Genomic DNA, 26,564 nt, shown 5'->3' on the forward strand with positions numbered 1-26,564 from the left:
GACAGATACAGAATTCTTCAGGCTTATTAATGTTATCCTATGCAGACGACACATACAGAATCCCGCAGGCTTAGACGACAAATACAGAATCCTGTAGGCTTAGTAATGTTATCCTTAGCAGACGACAAATACAGAATCCTGCAGGCTTAGTAACGTTATCCTTAGCAGACGACAGATACAGAATCTTACAGGCTTAGTAATGTTATCCTATGCATACGACAAATACAGAATCATGCAGGCTTAGTAATGTTATCCTTTGCAGACGAAAAATACAGAATCCTGCAGGCTTAGTAATATTATCCTTAGCAGACGACAGATACAGAATTCTTCAGGCTTATTAATGTTATCCTATGCAGACGACACATACAGGATCCCGCAGGCTTAGACGACAAATACAGAATCATGCAGGCTTAGTAATGTTATCATTAGCAGACAACAAATACAGAGTCCTGCAGGCTTAGTAATGTTATCCTTAGCAGACGACAAATACACAATCCCACAGGCTTAGTAATGTTATCCTAGGCAGACGACAAATACAGAATCCTGCAGGCTTAGTAATGTTATCCTATGCAGACGTCAGATTACATAATCCTGCAGCCTTAGTAATGCTATCCTTAGCAGACGACAAATACAGAATCATGCAGGCTTAGTAATGTTATCCTTAGCAGACGACAGATACAGAATCATGCAGGCTTAGTAATGTTATCCTATGCAGACTACAAATACACAATCCCACAGGCTTAGTAATGTTATCCTAGGCAGACGACAAATACAGAATCCTGCAGGCTTAGTAATGTTATCCTATGCAGACGTCAGATTACATAATCCTGCAGCCTTAGTAATGCTATCCTTAGCAGACGACAAATACAGAATCATGCAGGCTTAGTAATGTTATCCTTAGCAGACGACAGATACAGAATCATGCAGGCTTAGTAATGTTATCCTTAGCAGACGAAGTCAAATAGTCACACTGAATTGAAGAACATTTTGTTAATTGAATGCGCGTTTAAGTGATGTGTAGTATGCATTCCATGATGGGAATATTATTCAAGTTTGAAACATGGCAGTCGAAGCAAAATGCCGCTATTCATGTCTTGTAAGTTGAGCGTAGTTAATTTTTCCTTCTTTGTTCTGCGTTGCAAGATACTCTTCCTTAATTGGTAAAAAAATGTAGAATTTTTTCTACTGATTCTTGTGTTCATGTGACGTAAATGATGACGCCATATATTATATTCAGGACGACTACTTGTTCACTACAATATATAGTTTTTATGAGTAGCAACGATTGTCAAAAAAATAAATGTGTTTTACATTCCTTTCTAACATTCCTTTTTAAACAAAAATGTTTAGACGGTAATCGATAAAGTTATGCCAGTTTGAATCGAATTATTAATGGTCGCTTAATTAGCAATGTTTGAGTTTAACCGACATATATTTCAACAATAATCGGTGTAACATTGCTGCAGATATTAGAGAAGACATAAAAAAATACTTATTTAAGAATTTATTATGACAATACTTACATAAGGTAAGCCATGAAGAAGGTAAAATTAGCTTGCCATTACAGAGATTTTAAATCTTGAACCAATGATGAAGATGTTAAGTTTTTTAACCGAGATTTACTAGTAATCATAAATTGCCATGTTTAAGTATTTCGGGTCCTTACAGGCAAGCTAACTTTGTATATGAAATCAGTTATGTATGGATATAGCTTGTGATTCATTAGATGACGAAGCCAATACTCCGATCGAACCTGCTCTCATTTTCATAGATTTGGTTTTCCTAGCAAAAACAAACTACCAACATTCATCTTGTTTCATGTCTAAAACAGGGAATCAAATCGATTGGCCTACAAAACAAATTTGCTCTCCGGTCAGTTGGTGCAAATAAACTGCTTTTATCACCATGTGGTTTGACGAACGGTGGAAAAACCAATACTTACATTATGGAAGATCGGTATACAGCTGTATATTTTGTACGCAGCATGTGTTATAGCAGTAGTAATGCAGTTTAACTTGGGGGCAATTTGACGATTTCGAATCCAGGTCAATTAAGATTTGTTTGACCTGATGACAGCTCGATCAACGCTAATGCTCCATAAAACGACTGTCGACAAGTTCACTGCGCACATACACGGTAACCATGGGAACAGCCTCGTTGTTCCACAGCATGAGTCTTAAATCTTGTCAGAATTTTCACCTGGACAAGCTATTGAGAATCATGATTATACAAGGTACATGACAATGGCTATAGTTTTTTATTCCCTATTTACAAAACTTGTCAGACGACCAGTTAAGCATGTGCAGACAGCAAACGATAAAATTGCTCCCGTTAAAAACACTAAATAAACTTGACACTGGCAGACAGCCATAGATATATTTGTTCCTGTCAAACGAACTAGGTAAACTTGACATTACCGGACAGCCTTAGCTAACCTTGGTCCTGTCAAACAAACAAGGTTAACTTGATATTGCCAGCAGGCAACCATTAGGTAATCTTGACCGTGTCAGACAATCTAGGTAAGTGGAAATTGCCAGAAAGCAAAAAGTAAACTTGAGCCTGTCAAACAGACTAGGTAATATTGACATTTCCAGAAATCCATATGGATAATCTTGACCGTGTCAGACAGACTATGGGCTAGGTAAGCTTGGGTGTGTCAGACATACTTTAGGTAAGTTTGAATGTGCAAGACAATCAAATGTAACTTTGACCCTGTCAGACAGCCATTGGTAAATTTTGCACACGTGACCCTGTCAGAAAGACTATAGTTAAACTTGATCCTGTTCGTCAGCTATTGATAAACTAGATCACTAAATAACAGCATCGACAAAGGTTTATCTCCGTTGTAAATCAGAAACACTTACATGAGTGTAAGAACATTAATGATATAGCTTTGACAACACGTATCTTTCCTGTCAAACTCATATAATGACGCCTTTGGCGTTCCCTAGTTTATTTTACGTGTGTGTTTGTGTGTGTGTGTGTGCGTTTTGCATATTGGTCGTACATCATACCTTAAAACACGCCGATATTACTCCTGATATAAAATGCACACTCCCTATATGAATCTATTAAGTCATGAAAATACACTTAATGACCGAGAATATTTCAATGCATTCCATCTCATAGCAATAAAAGTGTAATGATACATCTTGACAGGTGCCCTTGGATAAACATAAGTTTGTAAATAATTATTACTTCAAACAATTCTTTCACATATATACCACTGTTAAATCAAATTTAAAATCAATTAAGGTAGTGTGCTAAACGACGTTGTACTATATCGTGTGTGCATTAAAGTATAGAGAGGTATACGTCATATAGCGGATGGTTGAACCCAGACCTTCTGTGCTTTGCAACATACAGGCAAAAGTACTTTTGATACATGTGACAATGTTTTTTTTCTTTAACCAACTATAATTGTTTACGTTTAGACAATGGTTGAGAATAAAACTGGTACCTTACAGACAATAATAAATAATACCCAATTCTTATATAGCGCATGACACACTAAAAGTATGGTGGCGCTGAGAAACAGAGGACAGATAACAGAGGATAAAACTATAACAGTGGGAATAATTGAATCTAATATGCTTAAAAAATAGATACAGACTCATCCCCTTTAACTTGGCGAGTCAGATTATTCCACAGAAAGCCTAAACTTGTGAAAGCTGCGGGGAAAAATGAAGGAAAGACTGGACGATGGATATTGACTTAGTGGTTGCATTATGAGGAAAATGTAAAACCATATGTAGTAGAACGCAGGAGGCAAATAGTAGTGTATGCCTACCTGTGAACAAGACGTATGTTGGTGAGGGCACGGCCATGGGGTACATTTGAAAATCGGCCATGGGTAGCTGAAGCCGATCTTCCCGCAGGGGAGTCGGGTGGGGGAAAATATATATATACGTGAAATGGTGCATTATGTAGCACACTTAGGCTACACAATTTATGTTGGTCTTTAATTAGGTATACAAGCAAGGTGGTGCTAATATTTACTTTTAATTTTGTATTGTGTGGCTGTAAAGGAGCGAGGGGAGGGGGAGGGGATGGGGGGGGAACCTCACACACCCCTGTCATCGCGCCTGAACATTATTTATCTCAAGTTAATTTCTCTACTACTGATACTCTTATAAGTATATTTCGTGACAAACTGTTTCGAACATTTTTTTTTCACCCTTAAATACTCAGACAATACCACGTTATAGGAGCTCACGGTCCAAATTGTAACCATAGAATTCAATTTTCGACGGTAAAACCTTCCTATCGAGAATTATTCTCTCTTTTTGTCTTCGTCAAATATTATGAGTGCTCCCGCAGGTTTTTGGAGGCGAACGGGATATATGCACAATCGAAGTGTTTATAACACCTGGCTAAACTATAACAACATCAGAACACATCTCTATTAGAATCGAGTGGTTAGCACATGCTTTGTTGTATATCTTCTCGCGTACGGCTACAGCTACCTATATGGAAACATTTATATCCACAGAGACAACTTAAACAAGAGCAACATTGCATAAGGGTTGTTTTATGCAATCGTTTCAAGTTGAATTTTGTTTCAGTTGTATGTTATACTCAGATTCTCTTACGTCTATATCATTCACTGTTCTATAATAAACCTATCGTTTCATCGGAGACAGGAACCGCTGTTTGTGAATTTTTGTCGGTTTTGAAAATTCCCACCGGTAGATAAGAGTGAAGCTGAAGATTCCCAACGGTACGGTTCGCGGATTGAGTTAGCGTCGACGGCCATGCTTCAGAATAAGATTGGCTTATCTTTGCTTCTCTCCTTTAAGCTTTTTAGTACTTGTCAAATGCTTAAGCACTAGATTATTGACATGAAAAGAAAAAAAAAGAAAAAAAAATCTCGATTTGGAGTGTTCGTGTTGGAAAAAGGGAATTCTAACGGCTACTGCGAAAAGAGCCAGTGCGCATGCTCAACTTATTAAACAGGACATTGTAACGAAACGTAACAATTCAGATTCACAATTAATATGATTATGGGATTGACTGCGATGTTTTATTTTCATCACATTTTCTCAACAAGTAGCGGTAAAATTGGTTGTCTTTCGTGTTTTTTCGGTGTTTCTGGTTTGTGAGAAAATTGTAGAAATAACTATAGTTTATCCACAGTGTGTCATACGTTGGTGGGGTATCAAAAACTGGAAACACAGTGGTAACAAAGGTCAATTAATACAGCTGCATAATACTGTAATGTGTCGGCAGAACGTTGCTTAAATTTGCTACAGGTTTTGCAAATGTATAGCATATAGATATAAATAGCCTAATGTCCAAGTTTTTTAAAATCATCACTGTTTGCGTTTCTCACCGTTATGTATTTATAAGTGAAATAAACCGTGATTTTCCTTAATAGGAATAACTGTAAACACATATACATCCACAATTTCTCTCCAAAACTATGGTTTCTTTTTCTTTTTTCTTGAATGATTAGTTTTAATGTTCAGTATAAACGCTTTGTAATACAGTCATTGCGCTCAAAAGTGTATATGTTTGACACTAGGGAACTCTGCCAAATCAACTCGTTCATAATAACGCACCGTTATGATTACCTGGTGTCATCTTCGAGGATGTAAGAGGATCGGGGTTGATCCTGGTGGATCAAGTTGTTTGTTTGGTTTCCATGTTCAGGGTCTACTATTGGGCGACTTTCTTTAAAGAGTGTGAATGATTATGATTCTGGTTTACAACGTCAGGTTTTGTAATACAACACGGTTGTCAGCTATAATCTCTCAAACGTAGAGAGTCTGCCTCTTGTGCTTTTCTGTTAATACCAGAGGAGACGAAATAGGGTACAACTTGGCGTGGGTGAGGCCTGGGAGGGGGTGGGGGGGGGGGGGGTTAGGGCCCAAACGTCGAAGGGCAGTAGGATATGTGACTTTCATTTTGAGGGCGGTAAACCGAAAACTAAAAATGTTCGATACTGATGGATTCTCTCTGAATTTTGTATCACAAATTCTAGTATTTGAATAGTTATCATGAAAACGGCGTTATACCAATAAAAATATTTATTTCATCTTCCAACAGAAGGGTACTTTTTAAATAACAAAATAAGACACTTTGTTAATTTCAAAAATATTATTGCTTTATTAAATGGAGCATGTTTTAAGTTTTCATGAAACTGAGGGAAGGGAACGTAACCCTCATTTCCATCGTCCCTGGTTAAAACTTCTACATTGCTTTGCAAAGAAACCGTTAAGTTCCCGTCCCTTGGCAAAACATTATTCTCATGATCACTGCCGGGTGGCGGCTGAAAGTATAGTCTATTAGTTCATATAAAGTTATGTTTTATTAACCTTGGGTGACTGTTAATTCTAACAAAGTAAACGTCACTTCCACTAATCCATCCTCCTGTTCCCTGTCTTTTCTCTTTGGGACAGATTCGTATTATATCCAACGTATCCGGCCGGCAGGAGAATTTGTGGGCTGATTTGGCGGCGATGCAACAAGCAGAATACTACCCTATTTGTCTTCCTATCATATACGTCCTCTTCCATAAGCAGCTTTGGATACGTATAACACTATACAAGAAGAGACGTCACCAGTTACCGATCAGAAGCTTGCAACCTCTTGAATCAGGGAGAAGTATTCAAGAAATTCAGAGGTACCGAAGGTACAACCATTCAAACCACGTGGCCGGATCTTGGAGTAATCACGTGAACCATAAGAGTACACCTAACAACTCCTCCGAATCGAACCATGTAAACAGTATATCCTCAAATGACGATGACGGAGAACCGACTGCAAGAAAGAAGTTGGTGTTCCCAGGAAGGGTCTTTCATGCTGCTGAATCCATGTATTTACCAGAGTGAGTCATTATTATTATTATTCATTTCTGTCTATGTCAGGGTTTCCCTAACTTAACTCCCCCCCCCCCCCCACTGCACGAACCCCCTGTGGATGTCAGAGTTGTCCACGAACCCCCAACTTTTTGATACACTATCTGAGTCATTATTATACTACAATACGCATAGCAGTGCTTCGTAAAAGACAGTGGCGGAGAAACAGGGGGGGGGGGGTTGGGGGGGTTTTAACCCCCCCACTTTTTGAAGAGGGGGGGGTTGGCCTACACAATCAACCCCCCTAGTTTTAGCCAGTAATGTTCTGTTATAGCCTATGTTATGTGCTCCAAATGGCATAATAAATCAAATTATTGAATTTGAAATTGTTAAAGTCATTTCAACCTTTTACCTGGTAGGCTACATCAACAATTAACGACCGAAAACCGAGTTAGAATTGACCCACACATTATTTCTAGCCCCTTTCCCCCACCTTGCGCACTGGAACTTGTAGCTCATAGCGCTAACTTTACCCCACAACAGACATACACAAAATAACGTTTTGTTGCTGTTGAATAGCTTTGGAACTGTATACACTTGCCAACCTCAACGAGGTGAAGGAAGGAAAAGAAAAAGAAGAAAGAGAGAAAAGGATGAAGTAGAAAATACGGCAAGAAAACGGGAAGAGAAAGAGGAACAGTGACAAAATTATTAGAATTTGTAAAGCAAACAGCAGATATCACATCATATCAGTGAGCATGAAAATGGCGTTCCACGATAAACAGCCTCCAAACCATGGGCGCAGATCCTGGTGAAGACAGCGGGACGCGTCCCCACCAACTTTTTCAGTAGTGGGGACATGATATACCGTGTCCCCACCAATTTGTCTTGACCAATAGCTGCATTTCAAGTTCCCCTGTATTGAACTTTGGCGCAGTTTGATCCAGCATTGTGCAAATGACATGCAGCAGTTCTCATTTTATTGTATTTTATCCACAGTTGTTAAATATAGGACGGACATCGCATTTGCGGCAGTCTATATTTGTTTTCTGGGAGAGGACCCCAGACCCATCGTATATACAAAAGTCTACTTGGATTATTTGTCCCCTGATTTTCTTTCTGCAGACGCCCATGTATTTCTCCAAACTAAATTTCTAAGCCATGAGATCTAAAACTTAAGGAGGTTTAGGAGCATCATTAGGTCTGGGAAGTGTTATTTCCGGCGATCTGGGAGGTATATTTGCCCAAAAAAATCGTACGCTACGCGCGAACCCATGGTCGCGCTCCGCTTAGATAGTATCAGAGAGCATACACGCGTCCCCTCCATTATCCAAGACTGATCTGCGCCCATGCTCAAAACTGTCGATGTGTGTAGTGTTCGGTTTTGGAAATATCTGGTATATTTTTATTTCCTTCAACGAATTTTTTTAATTGCCGTCTGAATTTTCGAAAATTCCCTAACCAACATTCTTCATCATACTTCATCATACTCGTGCAATTTTGACCCGTCTGTTATGGTTTGAAGGAGGTTTTTCTATATCGGTTGTCCATAGATGATATTTTGTGCAACATTATGGGTATGTTTTGAAGTGAATTCCGCGATGAAGAATCACCTACAAAAGCAATGATACACAGGATATGTGATGAAGTCGAACATGATGTGTGACTGGTGACAATCTTCAAAAAGGTTATAGATGAGAAAAATGTATTTGGGAAATACTTGGTTCTCAGGCAAAAGTGTACATATGGTTGGTCAGTTTCAAGCCCGAGAAGTGCCATTTCCGGTGATCTGGGGGTACCAAAACCAGAAATTTGCTTGTACGCTGCGCGCCAACCAATGTTGGCGCTCCGCTTAGATAGTAATGCGCGCCCCCGGGTTAGAAAATCCTGCATACGCCCCTGGTTAAATGCAGCTTTTCAGGGCTTGGGCAGTGCCATTTACTGCAATCTGGGAGGCAATATTTGCCAAAAGATTCTTGTGCACTTCGCGCCAACTTATGGTGGCGCTCCACTTAGATAGTGAGCCAGCAGTTATGACTTTTTATTTCATCAATGGCCTGCAACCCCCCACTTCTGACAAGAAATCTCCGCCACTGGTAAAAGACCAAGTTCATAGTGTAATATTGTAATGGAAAAATAGAGATGAACAAATATTTAATTGGAAACTTCAAGATCAGATCACGAATTGTATCACGCATCGATCTCCCATCACACACGATGAGACGGATGCTCCTGTGTTTTTATCACGGTACGGTACTACTATGGCAACATATGCGTATGGAACGCGAAAAGAGTTTGTCGAAAGGGACGACTTTTGTACATTAATAAATTATATGATATATCAGATTTTAATTTAACAAAACGTACTCTATAGTTTTGACTTTCAGAAACGTCTCACGAACCCACTGGGATGGACTCACGCACCCCCTGAGAGTTCATGCACCCCAGTTAGGGAACCCCTGGTCTATGTAATATTCACTGCAATCTCTACTGTCAAACTATGTCACGAGGCCTTTGGAATTTTACGAGTTTTGATGGGAAAATGAAAAAAAAAATATCTGAAAATGACCCAAAAAAGTGGCTATATCCCCAATGAAAGTCATTCAAGTATTTTGTCCCCCTGGACATAGAATTGTTAAAGTCAACATGACCCTCCATCATTCATGTGACTGTACATACACAGTAAATATAGGTATGGCTTGTAAATCAACACGAATATTTCCTCCCATATTCGGCAAAAATCCGGGGCGTGTGCATCTGCGACTTCCAGAGGGCCCATTAGAGGCCCCGAGGCCCTCTAGAGACACCTTATACGCTATAGGCATATCGGATATATTATGTGTGTGTCCTTTTTCATTCTTTGGTTAACGTTTCCAACCAAGGTATTTGAGGTCACATCACCGGAAATGTCGACGTGCGTCCGTGCTAAAATCGATCACGATTGGACGAAACTTATATAGTCTCTGTTTACTATCTGTATTGGTAATAAACCATGCATCTAAGACAATAACGTTACGTCACAACCTTACAACATCTCTGACCGTATGTCGCTTCTGTCCGCTCTATGTATCGTGTAGACTAAAAACGAAAAATGATCCCCATAAAAATGAAACGATATTAACAGACTTCTGGATTTATTTATTATGGGAAAATAAGAAAATACCTCAAGAAAAAAGAAGTATAAAAAAGAGGAAAAAAAATACTTAAGGAAAATGATGGATTAACAGTATGATAGGCAACTCAAGGGGAATTACCTAAAGCAGTTTAAATTAAGCAGATAATACTTTGCAAGGAAACTACATTATGTATGCAAAGCGGAATATATTATCATGCTCATGCAAGAATGTTATAATATGAACGCGTGCTGTAGGGAATCTATACATGTTGTCTTAAAGTGTTCAAAATTCCTGCTAATGATTCGCAAATCTTCCTCATTTTGGGTTCATTGTCACCGTTGCCAGGCAACTTAAACTTTTAAGCGCAACGGTATACTCACACCTTTAGGTCCAGCCAAGAGGGTTAAGTTGATAAATTTGGCACGTTGTATGGAAGGAATCGATTTATTCTCCGGAAGATGTTTGTATATGAGTTAAGCCTTATATATAGACATATATGTTCTTTACTTATGTGAACATTATAATGTACTTAATGTGTTTCCATCTGGCAATATCCATAGTATTTGAACAGCTAATAAACTATATTCTTTCCTCAAAAAATACCTTAGTTCAGTTTCTATACATCGGACATAAAATGTTACACTAAGTTATTATGAAGAAAAGTGCATCTCTCCATTTTATAAATTATTATTATCATTATAACTTTGTGTTAACCCACAAGAATAGTAGTCAACACGTTTGACTCCAAAGGTTAAGAATGGTGATTGCTTTATGATCCGGCTTACAATGAAACCCGCAAATGTGCAGTTTACCAAAAAGTACGCTTCCCGCTTCCGCTCCCTTTACTAACAGAACCAAGTACTCCGACCTATAAAATTCGCCCCTCCACCTTTTCCCACCACATGTAAACCTCTTAACATTATACACAGTTTCATAGTTCTAATGGCAATCCATGTCCATCGTACGTGGAATCTTCTTGGCCTGTTGGCCTTAACAACCGATTTCGGTGACCAATTATCTCAAATCCGGAAAGTTTATTATACTATGCCAGAATTTACAGTCAAACCATGCACCGAAGCTCTTATAAGAATGGTCTCCGTGAGATAAGAACCCCTATGGATATCTATTGCGTGATATACAGGTGATACATCTGTATAAAATTTATGATCAATAAGAAGAAAGGAAAGGGAAAAAAACTCAAGCAGCCCTCAATGCATGACTTAATGCATCACTTTTAATCTTAGGGCCTCATCAATCCCCTGCGGGGCGGAATTCATTCATGCCGTGTCTTCGTACATAGCTTTAATCATCCATTGCTCACTGGCACTCTCTCACTCTCTCTAAATCTATACACGGTGTACTCCTTCAACCCCCCTTTGGGGTTACAAAACGGCCGATCGGCCGATTCAAATGTTTTGCAATTTATAGTATTGATTTTGGCTGAAAAGGAGCTTAACATCCGGATTTCTTTTAGAGAAGAAAAATACAACTAAACAAAAGAAATATAAAACTTGCCAGAAGCGAGGATGTACTAAAACTTTACGAGACTTGTGTAGAAAAAAGAAGAAGAAAAAAGGGAAGCCAATATCGTACTTATTTCTATGGAAGACGATGGCATACGCACAAACCAAATACATTGGGGTTTTTCATTTACAAATAAACCGTTAGTATTACTTTAATATCAGATAAAAGTTGCATAAGGCTAGGCCTATTCGAAGCTATTGCATCGAGGGCATACGAATAAGAGGTAAAATGGAAGGAAGGGGGTGTAGGCTGTTACCGCATGTTTTTCGTCGTGCAACGTATACGGAGAGTTATGTCACTTTGAGTTACGGTGAACTTATGAATCTTTGTACAAACATTTTGTTCATGCGAACTACTTCTGCCACTTTCAATAGTAACAATAACACCACCAACTATAACAACAACAATATTAATAACAATAACGAGAAAAATATACAACGACGTCTCCTTTATGTAAGAGAAATAATAACTGTGAGGTTGTTAACCTGTTGAGGCTCTTTCAGAATTTTTCCAAAAAAGTATCTGCTTATATCGTGCAGTTGTTCTTCGTATGTGCATTACGCATGCGCACTTTGCGTTTTGTTGCTTGGTTATATCAATTTTGTTACACACAAACCCAGGTTTAACAAAACACGTTCTGACTGATCAAATATATCAGATTTTATAGTATTGTATCTAAATTTACTTTCGCTAGTTTAACAATAATTACGGATTCCATTTAATTATGGCATCATCGTTTTGTTGCCTAGACACTTCGTTACGTAAGAATTTAACCATATGCAAGCTAAAATGAACATTGGTTCAAAATACAATTGAGTGTATAACGTTGCCTCGAAGATTTGAAAATGAAACAGAACCTGTTCAAATTTATTAACCTAACTTTTATAATTTGGTTCGTCGAATTCAGTATAATGTGGAACGTTTCACTTTTCAATATAGCATATTTTCAACCAAGGTCATAGTCACTTTTATTTGAAGGAAATTTGAAGGAATTTTGGGTTTGTGAGTTGGACTGTATTAACTATATACAGTACCATCGCTTGCGTTGAAAATTTGCAAAACTGTTGCTAGAATAACAAAGATACCCCTCAACAAATACTCCATAAACCCGCGTTTGAAGGTTTCGGAGAATACAGATGTTTAGATATTTACAGACAAGGCCATCTGCATGAGCCATGAACCTCTCCATGCGCAAGAAACATCTTAAAAGCTGGTGCCTTTATAGAAATCAATTTCTGCGATTTGTTTCCAAACCTACATTATATGGTTGATTGAAGAAATCAAGAAAACGAAGTTTGATCAAACTATAAGACATCTTTCAAAATATGCTCACCAGGTTTAATGTTAAGCACAGACCAAATGGTGCATTTTAATTGATCATCAAACTTTTTTTCATCCAAGGAATTTTTAAATGTTATAGTAAATTTTGAAGGAAATAGAGCAATTTGCATATTTGATTAAACAAAATTCCATTATTTGAAATGAAATGAAAGTTGACTTTATTCCTGCTACAATTGTTTCGTTTTGTATGATATTTTTGGTATTATATAATTGCATTTCCTTTTGCCAGAAAAAAAAAAATTAATATAAAAGATAACTTGTGCACAGGGGTGCTTTAATTTACACTATTCGCGATAACGAGCGTTTGGCCTATCTATATTTAGCTATCCAGATGAACCAAGGTTATAATCTATAAGCTTAAAGTGGGTGAATATGTAGTTCTCTCGTATACAGACTCTAGCCTATAGTCCATTAAAAATAGTAAAGAAAAGTGCAAGTATATACTAAGAAGAGAAGTAAATCTCTTTAATTTTATATCATTCCTGCAACGTAATGTCTGTATGAAGTTTGCTATATATATGAAATATATAGAGCGATCATTATTTCATTTCTTTCATTTTTGGGGGTGGGGTAAGAAGCGGAGGGAGACAAAATGGGGTACTCGAAACGTTTATCTCTTTAGGAGAATATTTTGTAAAGTCGATTATTTACTTTTGTCTGTTTCACCTCACGTATCATGGGCCAATATGACAATTGATCAAGGGCGTAGGAACCGGGGGGCGCCAGCCCCAGAGAAAAATATGGGGGGCGGAAGTATCATTCCGCCCCCCCCCCCGCTTCGCAAGTCAGAAAACCCCTTTTTCAAAAAATCTCATTTGGAGCACCAAATTGCATCTAAGGCCAGGTGAAAATGCAAAATTATTTACAAAATGGAGTGGGTGTTGAAGTGTGCTATATTGCACCAAATTGCATCTGAGGCCACCTGGAAATGCAAAAAAAATCCACCCCTCCCCCAGGCCGACCATCAGTCTTCAGCCCCCAACTCAAAAGTACCTTCCTATGCCACTGCAATTGCTTGGCTTTTGTACAGAACACAGATCCTTGTTCTTTGGCTATGACTAGAAATGTAGACATAGTACTTGTATAAATACATAAATGTATAACGTAATATACCTTTTTATATATATATAAACTAAGATTCATTCATCTCGCCTATAAAACCTTTTTTTTCCAACTTTGCTGTTAGTCTCATTTCCGTTCTAGTAAGCGTTTTGTTTTAAAGGATGTACACTTCTGAATTCTCTCTATATCGGAATTCTATATATATAAGTATATAGCTAGGTTTATATACTTATAACCTGAAGCTATATGCTTTATCTATACAGTCAGGTCCGCTTACAAGATACCAACTGATCAATATCTGTCATCGAATAGCAAGCCTTGATAAACTATTCGTTAGTTCAGCTGCCCGCTGCAAACGGCTGCTGAAAGCAAGGACAGAGAGTTTCATCCCTTCTCTCGCGATACTTATCTTACGAAGATGAGCATCGCACATGGCCTGAATGAAAGCCATTTATTATCAATTAAATTCCTTCCACGCTGTACTAATCTTGATTAGCCGTTGGTTATCCGGCATCAACTATATCATATAAACATGGGTTTGGAGAATGTCTTTCAACATATTAGACAGTATACTGCACGTGGAAGATCAAAGACAGAACAGTAGTTTTCTATTCTCCTGTATATACATATATTGAGCCCCACATCACGTGACACGACACGTGAGTAGCCTATGGACCATAAATAACAGACACTTATTGATCCTGGATATGTAGAGAACATGCATACGTCCGTTAGTCTATAGTTGTATATCTTCGCCACCTTCAACGGGACACTTTTTTTTGTAATATACAGTTTAATTGCCGCGACTGTACATTTATTGAACGTAAAACGTTGCCTTTGATGTACCCAACTTGATGAAACACCAGTGCTATCCGACAATATATATACCTCAGGTGATTATTAAATGGATTATAGTCTATAGAAAGTGCATTAAGGTAATTGAAACCTTATCAAATCCGACAGTTTCTAGAATTTAAAAAAAAATCCAAAACCTTAATTACCTTAGTTTCCATGATCGATTTTTTTTTTACTTAACTGAAATACAACCTGACGGTTTTTCGAGCAAGTAAATATCTATTTTAAAAGGAAAAAGAGGGTAAAATTACGCAGATAGAGCAATTTCGTTGGTGGTTTTACTTACTGTTTGGACAGGGAAAGTTTTTTATATTGACGTTCTAGCACAATTCCAAATTGTAACAAATAGCAGGTTTCTTCACGTTCGTGTACCGACGTGGCTTTAAGATGGAGTATGCTTTTCATCAAGCTCAATAAAAACCCTTTTTTTTTCTTTGAAGATGAGTATGCTCAGATGCATACAAGATATACCATTACATTAATGAATCTCTGATAAAAATTGAAGTAAGATTTCATAAAATATTACTCAGTTCTTGCCCGTGTTCCAAGTTACATATTTTAATTCCATTCAGACATATGTTGTCCCGTTTTATACTTCAAAAGTGGAGAATTTCTTTCTTTTTTTTTGAGGTTTTTTTTATACACATATTATAGGTCCTGTGAGGTGGTTATTTACCCTGGTTGCAAATTGAACAGTCCAAACCAAATGGTCTGCTTAACACAAGTCAGAAAGAAAGGGAGGATTTCAGCTGTTAGGAACAAGGAGTGCGTATAGCTATTCCACGTAACATAAATTATTGTCTGGTTGCATACAACTTATATCGTCTCAAAATGCTAGAAAAAGTGCGAATTCGAACCTTTTTCGAAAATTATGAGTCAGTTCAAACATGTGCCACATGCATGAGATGATTCATTGCTATGTGCCTTAAAATACACCAGCTAAAATAATAGCTAAGAACATCGAAAAGTGTGTTGTGGGAAGGACACACTTTAAGTTTAACATATCCAAGATATTGTAATGTAATATCTGTAAACATTGCAACTTTTTGTACTTTTAATGTGCATGTTGCATACCATTTTTTTTTGGTGTTAATATGTATACGTACATGAGTATCTCCTATGGCAATCAAAATATCACATTTAGAGCCTTCTCATCTTCTACACTGAACGAAAGTTGAGAATATCATAGTCACATTTCTGAGATATCAAAGGCTATTTCTACAAGTAACAACACCGAAAAAACCTTGAAATGAACTCTCGTTGAGAAAACTGTAACCTGTTAGAGAGAGGGCAGTTGCACTGAGAAAAGCTGTAACATCAGCAAAGTTTGTTGGTTGTTGTTAAAAATAATCCGAATGTTGTATTCGTTTAGCTAGACAAGTTAGAGAATTTTTTACATAATGCATCCTCTGTAACATTTAGTATGAAGGTATACAACAACAAAACACACGCGCATGTATGTGCAAATATCCACACACACACACACATAGAAATTAACAACGTTCCAATTACTAATCACAACCATTTTTGTTTTGCCATTCTTCAACTGAGTAACTAAACGCATTGTAAATAGCGAAATCAACTAAAGGCTATATTAAGCAGGCCAAACTAATGAAATGCATAACATCCAGGTTATTTGTATTTGTTTGTATTCATTTGTATGTGGCGTAGTTTGATCAGTTCGTGTCATGTTTAGTACAAGTTCTAGTCTGTTCATTTGTATCCCAAGAACTTTCAAATGTTCGTTCTGACCAGAGGCCACAAAACTTTGAAACATTAATGTCTTAAGTTTATGAATGTTAATAAGGAAACCTCGCGATCGCCAAGTTCCCACCACTTACTAATTATAACCCAAAACTTGCAGGGCCTATTTACAAAACCTAGATTTAGTTCATCGGTTCCATCTTACTGATAAAACAAAAGGCCGACAGCATAATTGACCCAGGAGACCATTTACACGAGAAAAAGATTTGAGCGTATATATAACAGTGAGGCTTTCAGGAATTTTATCCGATTCCATATTCTTAGATTCCTGTAATTCACGTGGAGCATTTTGCAGCCGTTATCCCTTGAGAATACCAGCTGTTAGACCCTTCATTTTTTTTACTTCATCGGTTTGACAAGAAACGGAAACTTTTCCCTAGGTTTTGCCACAAAATCGATAACAATTTCCTTACGTATGAATGACAAACTCTTTTAATTTACAGAGCTTCATATTCAGAGAAGACCTTGTGGCATCTTTGAAGGAGTTTCAATAAAGTCAAGAGTGCTTTTATTTTCTCATAATAGCGTGCTTTCTATTTAATAGTATAAATTTGGTATTAATTTGCTTATGTATATATGTAGGAATAAAAGCTAAACTAAACCAAAAAATGATGCAATTTTTGTATCGATATTTAAAAATATTTACCACTTATAAATTGAGTCCTGAAAGTGCGATAATGGCAGTTTTCGGCGATCAGTGTGGATAAAATGCCTTTTATTCAATTATGTATGCAACACGTCCGCATGTTATCTTCATTTGCCAGTAGACTACATGTTCAACGTTTATATATATATATATATATATATATATATATATATATATATATATATATATATATATATATATATATATATATATATATATATATATATATATATATAAACGTTGAACGTGTAGTCTACTGGCAAATGAAGATAACATGCGGACGTGTTGCATACATAAATGTAAAAAGGCATTTTATCCACACCGATCGCCGAAAACTGCCATCATCGCACCTTCAGGACTCAATTTATAGCTTTTACATTAGTATCAACGAACGGGTAATTAATATCATTAATGCGTGTAGATCAGGTGTATGTCGTGAGTATTATTATAAGTAATAATCATAATAATAATAATAATAATAATAATAATTATAATAATAATAATAACGACATCCTACAGGAGACAAAAACAACATTATAAGGTTTCCAAACTCTATATCTGTGTAGTGTTTGCCAGTAATTCAATTCGTAATATGGATTTTCATCTTCTTTTTTTCCCTTATCCGCCAGTGAAAAATGCTTTTTTCATAATTAACTCTTCTATGGTTTAAAAAAAAAAGAGAGGAATTTCTTAAGTAATATATATCTCAGTACGCGGTTCATACTTATCCTGTTGTTCAAGCCACTATATGTGCTCCCTGGGGGGAGGGATCCCAGTGAGACGCAGGAGGATTATCTGACACCAGGAATTGGTAGCGACTTAAAATAGAAATATGAAAAAAACCCAAAAAATACTTCGCTTGGATTTTTCAGCTGAACAGATTTATGAGTGTGTGATATTAAAGGGTTTGTCGTGTTAAACACAGTTGCTTTGTTTGTTTATTTGCTTGCTTGTTTCAATAAACAATGCCGTATGTATAAGTGTTTATAATGTAAGCATAATTATAGGCAGAATTATTGACGTATTTTTCATGAATGAAGAGATCGCCTAATTATTTTTGGGGGGGAACCAAAAGACTCTACTTTTATGAAGGGATTGATTAAGCCTGGGCAGTGGAAGCGTGAATTTGCATAAGTTTGGAGAAAAGAAGAAAAGTGTAAGGAAAGGCGAATAAACAGAAATAACTTTCTGAAGGGGCCATGGTATCAACAGTTCGAGAGTTTGAGTGGCTAGAAATATGAATTATAACCGCGTAGAAGGTAAGGGCGTCTACGGATAGAAAACCAGTTACCCCCCCTGCCCAACAACTTTTAACTTCCCCGTCCCCCCATCTCAAGATCTTGGAATAAAGCAAAACGAAGATAATTTGCACAACTCGGGTTCTTTCTTTTTTGGTTTGGAATTGAATTTCTTTTGACGATTGCATATTCTTTCTGGTGAAGAGGGGGAAGAGGCTGGGGGTCTCATGACAATTGTGTAAATATGGCCAAGGGGAAGCTCCTGTTGGCCTGGGGTTGCATTGCATATTCGCCAAACATATTTCCTTTTGTGACACTACGGGTTTAATAATGGAACTCAAAATTAAATGATAATGATATGGTTCAAACACCAAGCTGACCTATGCGATATGATCAGGAAATTCTTTATCAAACATTTTCTGGATTCGATGACGTCATAAATAAATATGTCACTCCAATATCAGCTAGTTATGTCAAATCGTAACTCTTAAGAAGTAATGAGTATTTTTGCAGAAAGACATCGTCATAACGAAATTTGTTGTTATTATGAGAAAGGTTGATCAACATTTGGAACAGAATTATTACATAATCAATTTTTTAGTGTCTCTGACTAAAACTTGTGATAAAACTCATCGCTGTTTATTATCTTTTTCTTTTGTTATTAATATATCACAAAGCTAGGAATGCTCCACCGTGTCCATTCAGTGTACACCCAGTCCACTGTTTTTTGTTATCGTGGAATATGCTGCAGTATTTTACTCTCCCATAAATACCAAGAAACAACTTTTAAGAAGAGACCATTATGCAACGTTAACTCAACGTTGCACTATCAGAACACGTTACCGTTAGCAGCACAACTATACATTGTTATCTCTATATTCTGAGAATCCACAAGAACTTACTGTAATCGGGAGGGGGGGGGGGTGGCATTACTAAATGTTACAAGAACCATCGTGTAAACTTAATACTCCCCCTTTTCATTTGTTTATGATGTAGGACTACTTCAAATGTACGCTTTTCCTAGACAGTATAGGCCTACAGGTGTAAACTTTGGTAATACAAATAACATAGGCCTATTGCTAGTCAACATATAACAACGCGCACACGCCCGTTTGACATTGGTTATATTAAAGAAAAACTGGGCGCAGAGAGGCACAATCCGCATGTAACTTTTTGAATTTCATTAATTAAAATTTCAGAAGATATTGCACCATTTCAAATTCACCGTCCACCCTTTCCCTTCTTGATGATATATTTTACGAAGATGCACGTTCATGTCAGTTGAAGTATACCTCCTTAACCTCACCCACCTTGCCCCCCCCCCCGCCCCTGCAGGCTCCATCCCCTCTATCTCATCCCACAGCTTCGTGCAGGACGGTCGGTGTACTTTTATGGTAGGTGTAACACACTGATAGGTGAAGGATGTTTCGTCGAAGAGAATATGTCATTTAATAGCTCGAAGCGACGGTGCCTTTAAAGTTACGAATGTAAGCCGAGTAGTCCTGTAGGATCGGATGGCATCGGAAATAATAAACTATGGTTGCTATGGGCGAACAATCTTAGCTCTATGGTTAGCCTTGAACTTTGTGGAGAAAGAACAATAATTTTTATGAGCCATAAACATCCGAACCAAAAAACTATCAGCTATAAGACAAATGCATAGGAATTATGATATAACAGCTATTTGAGATTTAATCCGCTATAGCAGATAAACGATTCGAACCGCTTATAGATGTCATTGTAATTCGTCAATGACTGCACTCACACACGTGTTATACCAACAGTGTTATATCCCTTTTGTGGTTTATGTGGCGTAAAATTTGCATAAATCATAATGACGTCTATTGTCACCTTTTTAAAACCTTTTTTGACCTTTTTTTCACTTTTAATTTTATGTATTACATAAAATGAAATGCAATGAAAGAACAAATCCCCTATACAGTTTGTTAATAAAAAAATACCTATATCAAACACATAACATAAAGAATTTTGAGCAATTTTCAAGGTCTTAGGTTCTATGCAAGACAGAAATTTGATAAATCAAAAGAATTGAAAAGGGAAGGAATGTTTGTATAGTGGATGGTGGCCCAAGGGGAAATCCCTGACATTGAACCGTCACGTATAAACTCCAAGCATTTCCAGACATTCACGGATTCTTCAAGAAACCGGAATTTATCTACGTATTTGATTTCGAAAACGTGAAAACGTGATCAGATAAAATACAATTCATACGTTTACATGTGTGGTAAGACGCAGGCTTAGTCTTTATACATTTTTAAATACAAATTATTTAAACCAAAAATGTTTTAAGAAGAAAAAACTAAGGCAGTTCCTCCATTAGTCAAACCAGTCTTTCCATCCGAAAGTGATCATCTTGTCTTGGAAATTCATTTGAACAGCCAGGGGAAGTTTTTTCTTTTTTTCTTTGATAAGGCAACATGAAGCACGCTAGAATTCATGATAACATATCATAAGATGTTTGATGGATTCATCAAGTCCTCAAGGGAATCAATTTCCTTCAAAGTCTTCGTATGTTTGTGGTTTTTACAAGACAGAAAGATAAGACATCCAAATGTTAAAATGTGACTTTCATTATAAGAGAATAGACCCAAACTAAATTCTCAAATACAAACGGTATACTACATGACATGTTCGTATATTCACTACCATTCTTTTTTTTTTAAATTTCCTCCACCCAAAGGCTTAAATAGCATGCATATAGGACTAAATTGTGTTATAGTTGGCTACATAATATGGATAAGTTTGCTGCACTATATATATTATATATATATATTTATATATATACTAAAATGCAATGCATTATATATAATATATAAATTTATATATATATACTAAAATGCAATGAGGCAGATAAAAAGAGCTTATAGATATGTATAGATATATGTATGGTATATGCATATATATAGTTTATATATATTTATATATAGTTTACATATATATATATATATACATATATATATATATATATATATATATATAGCCTGTATATATATATATATATATATATATATATATATATATATATATATATATATATATATATATATATATATATATATATATATATATATCTGGCGACCAAGGAACGCGCACGCGTTACCCTCTTCTTCACGAAATACATTAAAGTCAAATTCTGCGTTCCATGATAAGCTGTGTGAGCTTATATACTGTTTTCGTCTACCCATGCATTACCCTACATCGGATACATATGGCTTACCGTGCTCTATTTTGGGTGACTTTCTTTTCTCTTTTATAAGAAACAATCACGTTTGTATAGTAACACTGTAACATTCTCTGCAGCCCTCTCGTAAAACCCCATCCAAGTGTTTCCTATCGTGTCGTCTTATTGACATGCTAATGTTTGTAATGCATATTGCATATACGCTATCTTCATGAGATTGATACATTGAACACGTGATGGGGCGATTATAATTTCAAACTGTCCAAACCATTAATTTTTTCATAAAATGTGTGCCCAATAATTAGATTGTATTCGTTTTCCGAAATATTCTTCCTTTGTTTGCCCCTTGATATGTAAAGAAAACAAAACCTTTTGCTAATATTATTTATATGGTCGAAACGATACTGGCTTCATGTTTCAAATATTAAAAGCGGAATTAGAAGTATGGGTGTCATCTTTAAGGGAAAAAATATATAGAAGCCATAGAACATAGAATGTGAAAAAACAAAAAAAAAACAAATGCGTAGCCTACACGCGCTAAATTTTCGTTAATGTCGAAACCAAGCCTCCCCCCAACACCCCACCCCACGTCCAAAATGGGGGAAGAAGGGGGGGGGGGGGAATGCGAGTGAAATATTAGTTCCGTATAAGCTCTATAGTACCGTATACGTCAGATGTTTGTACTGGGTTTCGTTGTGTGCTCAGGTCAGTTTATACACAGTTTATGATCACAATGTTTCTATTAGGCGGAATAAGCAATTTATCACATCAGCTGACCATTGGTATATAAATTTACTTATGAATAGTAGGGGCAGTAGCGTACCCCACAATGGGAAGGGTGATGGCCTCCACCTTCTTGTATCGTCAGTCCGTAGGGGGGGGGGTGGGGTGGCTCAGTTGGGAAATGATTTACATTCAGCCGAAGAATAATTAGAGCATTGCTAATTAATCCACTCACACACACTCTCACATAAAAGAGTATTTATAAGCACAAACTTGCGTTCAGAGCTGTAATTACAGACCGAAATTATTGTCTAAATATGCCTCAAAATTCGACATTTGTCTTCTAGACTTAAAAATTAACTTTTGTGGGAGGACGGCTGTAACGACCCAATGGCCACCCACCTCTCTATAAAATCCTTCATTCGCTTCTGGCACTTCCTTCCATATAGGTTCAGCTTCTACCTAAATCAGTCGGAGAAGGTTTGAATTTGGCCCCACCATTTAGATCCCGTGTACGGCATTGAGAATGAGAGGGGTGGGGGAGGGGTCGAGGAGGAAAGGTCGACAGGAGCGTTGTATATGACATTATAGTTTCCATATTTTTATACTCATGGAAGGTTTCTTGTTCTTCATCATGCAATCATGAACCTTTAACTTCATTTAACATTCGTTCAATGAAATTGATATTTAAACCTCAAAGGATCAATTTGCCGCCTGTACTAACGGAAACCTTTTCTTTTTTTGGTTTACAGTTCTGCGAGCTCCCAGACTCCAGATACCGGCAACTGTTTGACTGACACATCGTTGGATTCTTTACTGATGCCCCGCGAACCGTCACAAACATCGCGGTCTCTGCGATCTCTCCATTCCGGTAGATGCGCTTCTAATCATTCTGAAGACTTCGATATCAATCTCCTTGAGAAATTGATGGATTCGTCAGAGAAGGCCAATCACAAGAAAGGTTTGAACGTTAAGAGTCCAAGGAGGTTAGAATCGGCGATATGATATTTACAAAAAATACCGGCGCAAGAAATCGCGATGCCACAGACATGGGTCGATGCGTAAAACATCATCATGGCGCTGTCTGCAGTTATTGGTGTAAAATGATGGATTTGGACATAATAACCTAGTAGGCTTATAGAGGAGTTACATAATCATTTTCTTATGTATGGTTAAGACACATTCATGAATATTCATAAAAAATATTATTCCGAGAGATAAATTTTCCTACTGCCAATAATCAACTAAAGAAATAACTATTTATTCTAGATTACACAATGTATATGAACAGTTTAAGATACCGCGGTTCTTACTGTTCTTCTATTAACATATTTCAAATTCCAAACCTTCCTATTCTACCAAAAGTCGGCCAAAGAAATAAACGTTTTATTCGATACCGTATATACATACGATGTAGGCTCATATGTTGTATAATGAACATTCAAAATACTGCGGTTCTTGGACTGTATTTTATTAATATTAATATAGTGCACGCTTGGCGCGTCGACTCTTCATGATAATCACCAAGGAGCGAAAAATGTCGAATATAATTAAATTTGCATTTTTGAAACTGATTAAGAGTCTCTGATAATAACAACTGAGAATCGAGACCACTGCTAACTGTATGATCATACATCATTATGAAGGACTAGTGCCTGGTATATGAGATTTAATATACAGAAACTTCTATAATATGTGGCATACATATACGATAACATTGTGGAGTAGCGGCGCACTGTCGCATTTGAGAAGAAATCTTTCGCACTCTTAACTTGTGTGTCACTGTGCGTGGTTGTATGAAAGGCATACGTAGTGACAGTAATGGGCAAACAAGTCCGACTCTGTCTATTAGGGTACAAGCGTTCATTGCAGTTCAAAACAAATATAGTAACTGACAAAAACAGACAAAACGATTATACCATGGAGGTAAAAACAGAAGGAGAGAAAGTTCTGTTTTTACCTCCATGATTATACATATGAATGATTAAAGTGTGTGCGTGGCATATCGGTCTGTTTGTGTATGTTTATACGTGTCGTCTGTTTGGTAATTCGAAGAGAATTGTGAGAGAAGGCTTGAGAACAAAAGGTAACGATGGGGTTATTTTGTACGTTGAAATGTATAGTTTATTGGTCAAAAGATTAGGGCCAAAGGATTTTGATATATGAAAGCATTCACCGAAATTAATTAAAAGCTTTATTGAAAGGAGAAATCACGGGGAGAGGAAAAGTGCCATGGGGCGGGGGGGGGGGAGGGGCGTAAATTAGGTTCTCGGTATGAAGGGCAGAAAAAATGATTAATAATTGGTTTAGACAAGTTTTAAAATCAGAACTTTTTATCATTTTCTAATGTGTCGAAAACTGTTCAAGAAAGTTCTTAAAGTTCTGTCCCGAAACCCAACAGAGAAAGCATTAGAGTGCCTCATCTGGGCGTCTAGAGGTGTCAAATATCAAAGAATTCTCTCCCAAACTCAATCCACGGTAACCTTGGACTTGAATGAACGTGGACCTTTTGGGGTAGGGGCATTTCTATCGCTGCACCGGGGGCAGGATTGCTCATTGTTATGCCACTGACGGGTTGGGAGAGGGGGCTGTTCGTATACTGCCAAATCACCAAATCTGTTAGCATTTGAAGTTTACATTTGTTGTGACGTCATCAATTTCTCATGATATGGACCAAAGACGCTTTATCTTATTTTATGTGTATGGTTTTCAGTTCGGTTTATTAATACAGTCCTTACTATTACGTATTCGCTTTTGTTTATCGACACTATGTTTAATTGGCTTTCTAATCTTGCGCACCACATCTCCGGCATTTTCCATGCCCTGTTTTATCAAGATGCATGCAAGAACAAATAAGCTACGTTGTGCTGTTATCAGAAGTTATCAAAAGGGTTTTACTTAATTGGCGTCGGCGCTTCCTAGGCATTATAGACAATTAGATGGTTGAGGGGTGGGAGGGAGGTTCGGGAGGGGGTCAGTGGGGTGGGTGGGGGTAATACACATCTACATATTATGAATGACAAGGATGTAACAATTGTCCTGTCGTTGGGAGGAGGGATTTCCAAAACGGTACCGGATAATTAAGTTAAACCAGAACAAATCAAGAAAAGCGAAAGGCTACTTTAAATCGAACAAGTGACCTCTTTACCGCCTAACCTTATTCCTAGCACCCGTGTGTTTCGCGACAATATATATATATATATATATATATATATATATATATATATATATATATATATATATATATATATGCCTATATATGGCATCTAGCATAGCCTACGTCAGTTTTAACATTTTTTTTTTAGCGTGGGTAAGTAGTTACCTTGTAGTCTTTGCTTGTTTTAAAACGGATCAAACTGTCACGGAACACATTTGACAGGTTGAGTCATTTTGAAAAAAAACCTGCACTGATTAACATGTCTTTGTCAACTAGTCATTTACTTTTCTTATGGGAAAAACAACAACCAATTCTTGAAACGAAAGATGGACTTGCTAGAAATAGTTTCAAGTGCTATATCTCCCAGAAGAACAGCGCAGCGCAATTACCTGCTTCAATATTTCCTTACAGCGTATCGTAACATGAGTATAGACTCATATATACTTGCTATATACGCGTATGTCTATATACATATATATTCGTGTGTATCTACACATGATATGTATAAATAGTTACAAATGATACTTCAGAACAAGCTGGCTGTGGTTTCAACTGCGCACGCGCAAAGAAAAATTCAAACAGATTCTACAAAAAAGAAGTTCGCTATTCATGCAGTTTTAACGACGTGGAAAAAATCCCACCAATTAAAAATATACGATAGTAAATCATTTGAAAATCACCTCTTATGTTTGCGTTTGATTCAAAGTTATGTAAATTACTAACCGTAAACGGTAGCGTACTGCATGAGACTCATTGAGCATGCGCTATATGCTAATTATATGACATCCGCCGTATAGTAGTGCTGGTTATGATGTTTATCAGGGGCGTGACCCTTGGGTCGTTGAAGACGACTCCCATAGGTTCTGGGGGCCTAAGGGTGCTCCCTAAAACCGAAAGAGAGATTGACATGAAATGGTGCATTCTAAGGCATACTATTGCTGTAATTTAGATATATAATTTAAGGTCTACACGCATGGCTAAGCTTATTATACTATTTTTAGGTTTCGGTGTGGGGTTGAAGTGGAGGGGTGTACATCTAACCTCTGCGCCCCTGGATCTGCGCATATATCAACCTGATATCAACTGTACAATGCATTCGTCATAATACAATCCCTCGTGACGAATTGAAGTATAAT

The 26,564-nt window shown here is 37.1% G+C and overlaps 1 protein-coding gene across 1 annotated transcript in view; it reads left to right on the top strand.

Annotated features, from left to right (window-relative positions):
- The window catches only part of LOC139973048 (prostacyclin receptor-like), a 52,573-nt gene extending 28,076 nt beyond the window's left edge, over positions 1-24,497 (top strand). The window contains exons 3-4 of the mRNA XM_071979410.1: positions 6,402-6,829; positions 23,024-24,497. Coding sequence (XP_071835511.1) covers positions 6,402-6,829; positions 23,024-23,276 — 681 coding nt within the window. The 3' untranslated portion in view covers positions 23,277-24,497. The remainder of the gene's footprint in view (positions 1-6,401; positions 6,830-23,023) is intronic.
- Positions 24,498-26,564: the final 2,067 nt, after the last annotated feature.

This window comes from Apostichopus japonicus, chromosome 2 (genome assembly GCF_037975245.1).
Source record: "Apostichopus japonicus isolate 1M-3 chromosome 2, ASM3797524v1, whole genome shotgun sequence".
In the NCBI taxonomy this organism is placed as follows: Eukaryota; Metazoa; Echinodermata; class Holothuroidea; order Aspidochirotida; family Stichopodidae; genus Apostichopus; species Apostichopus japonicus.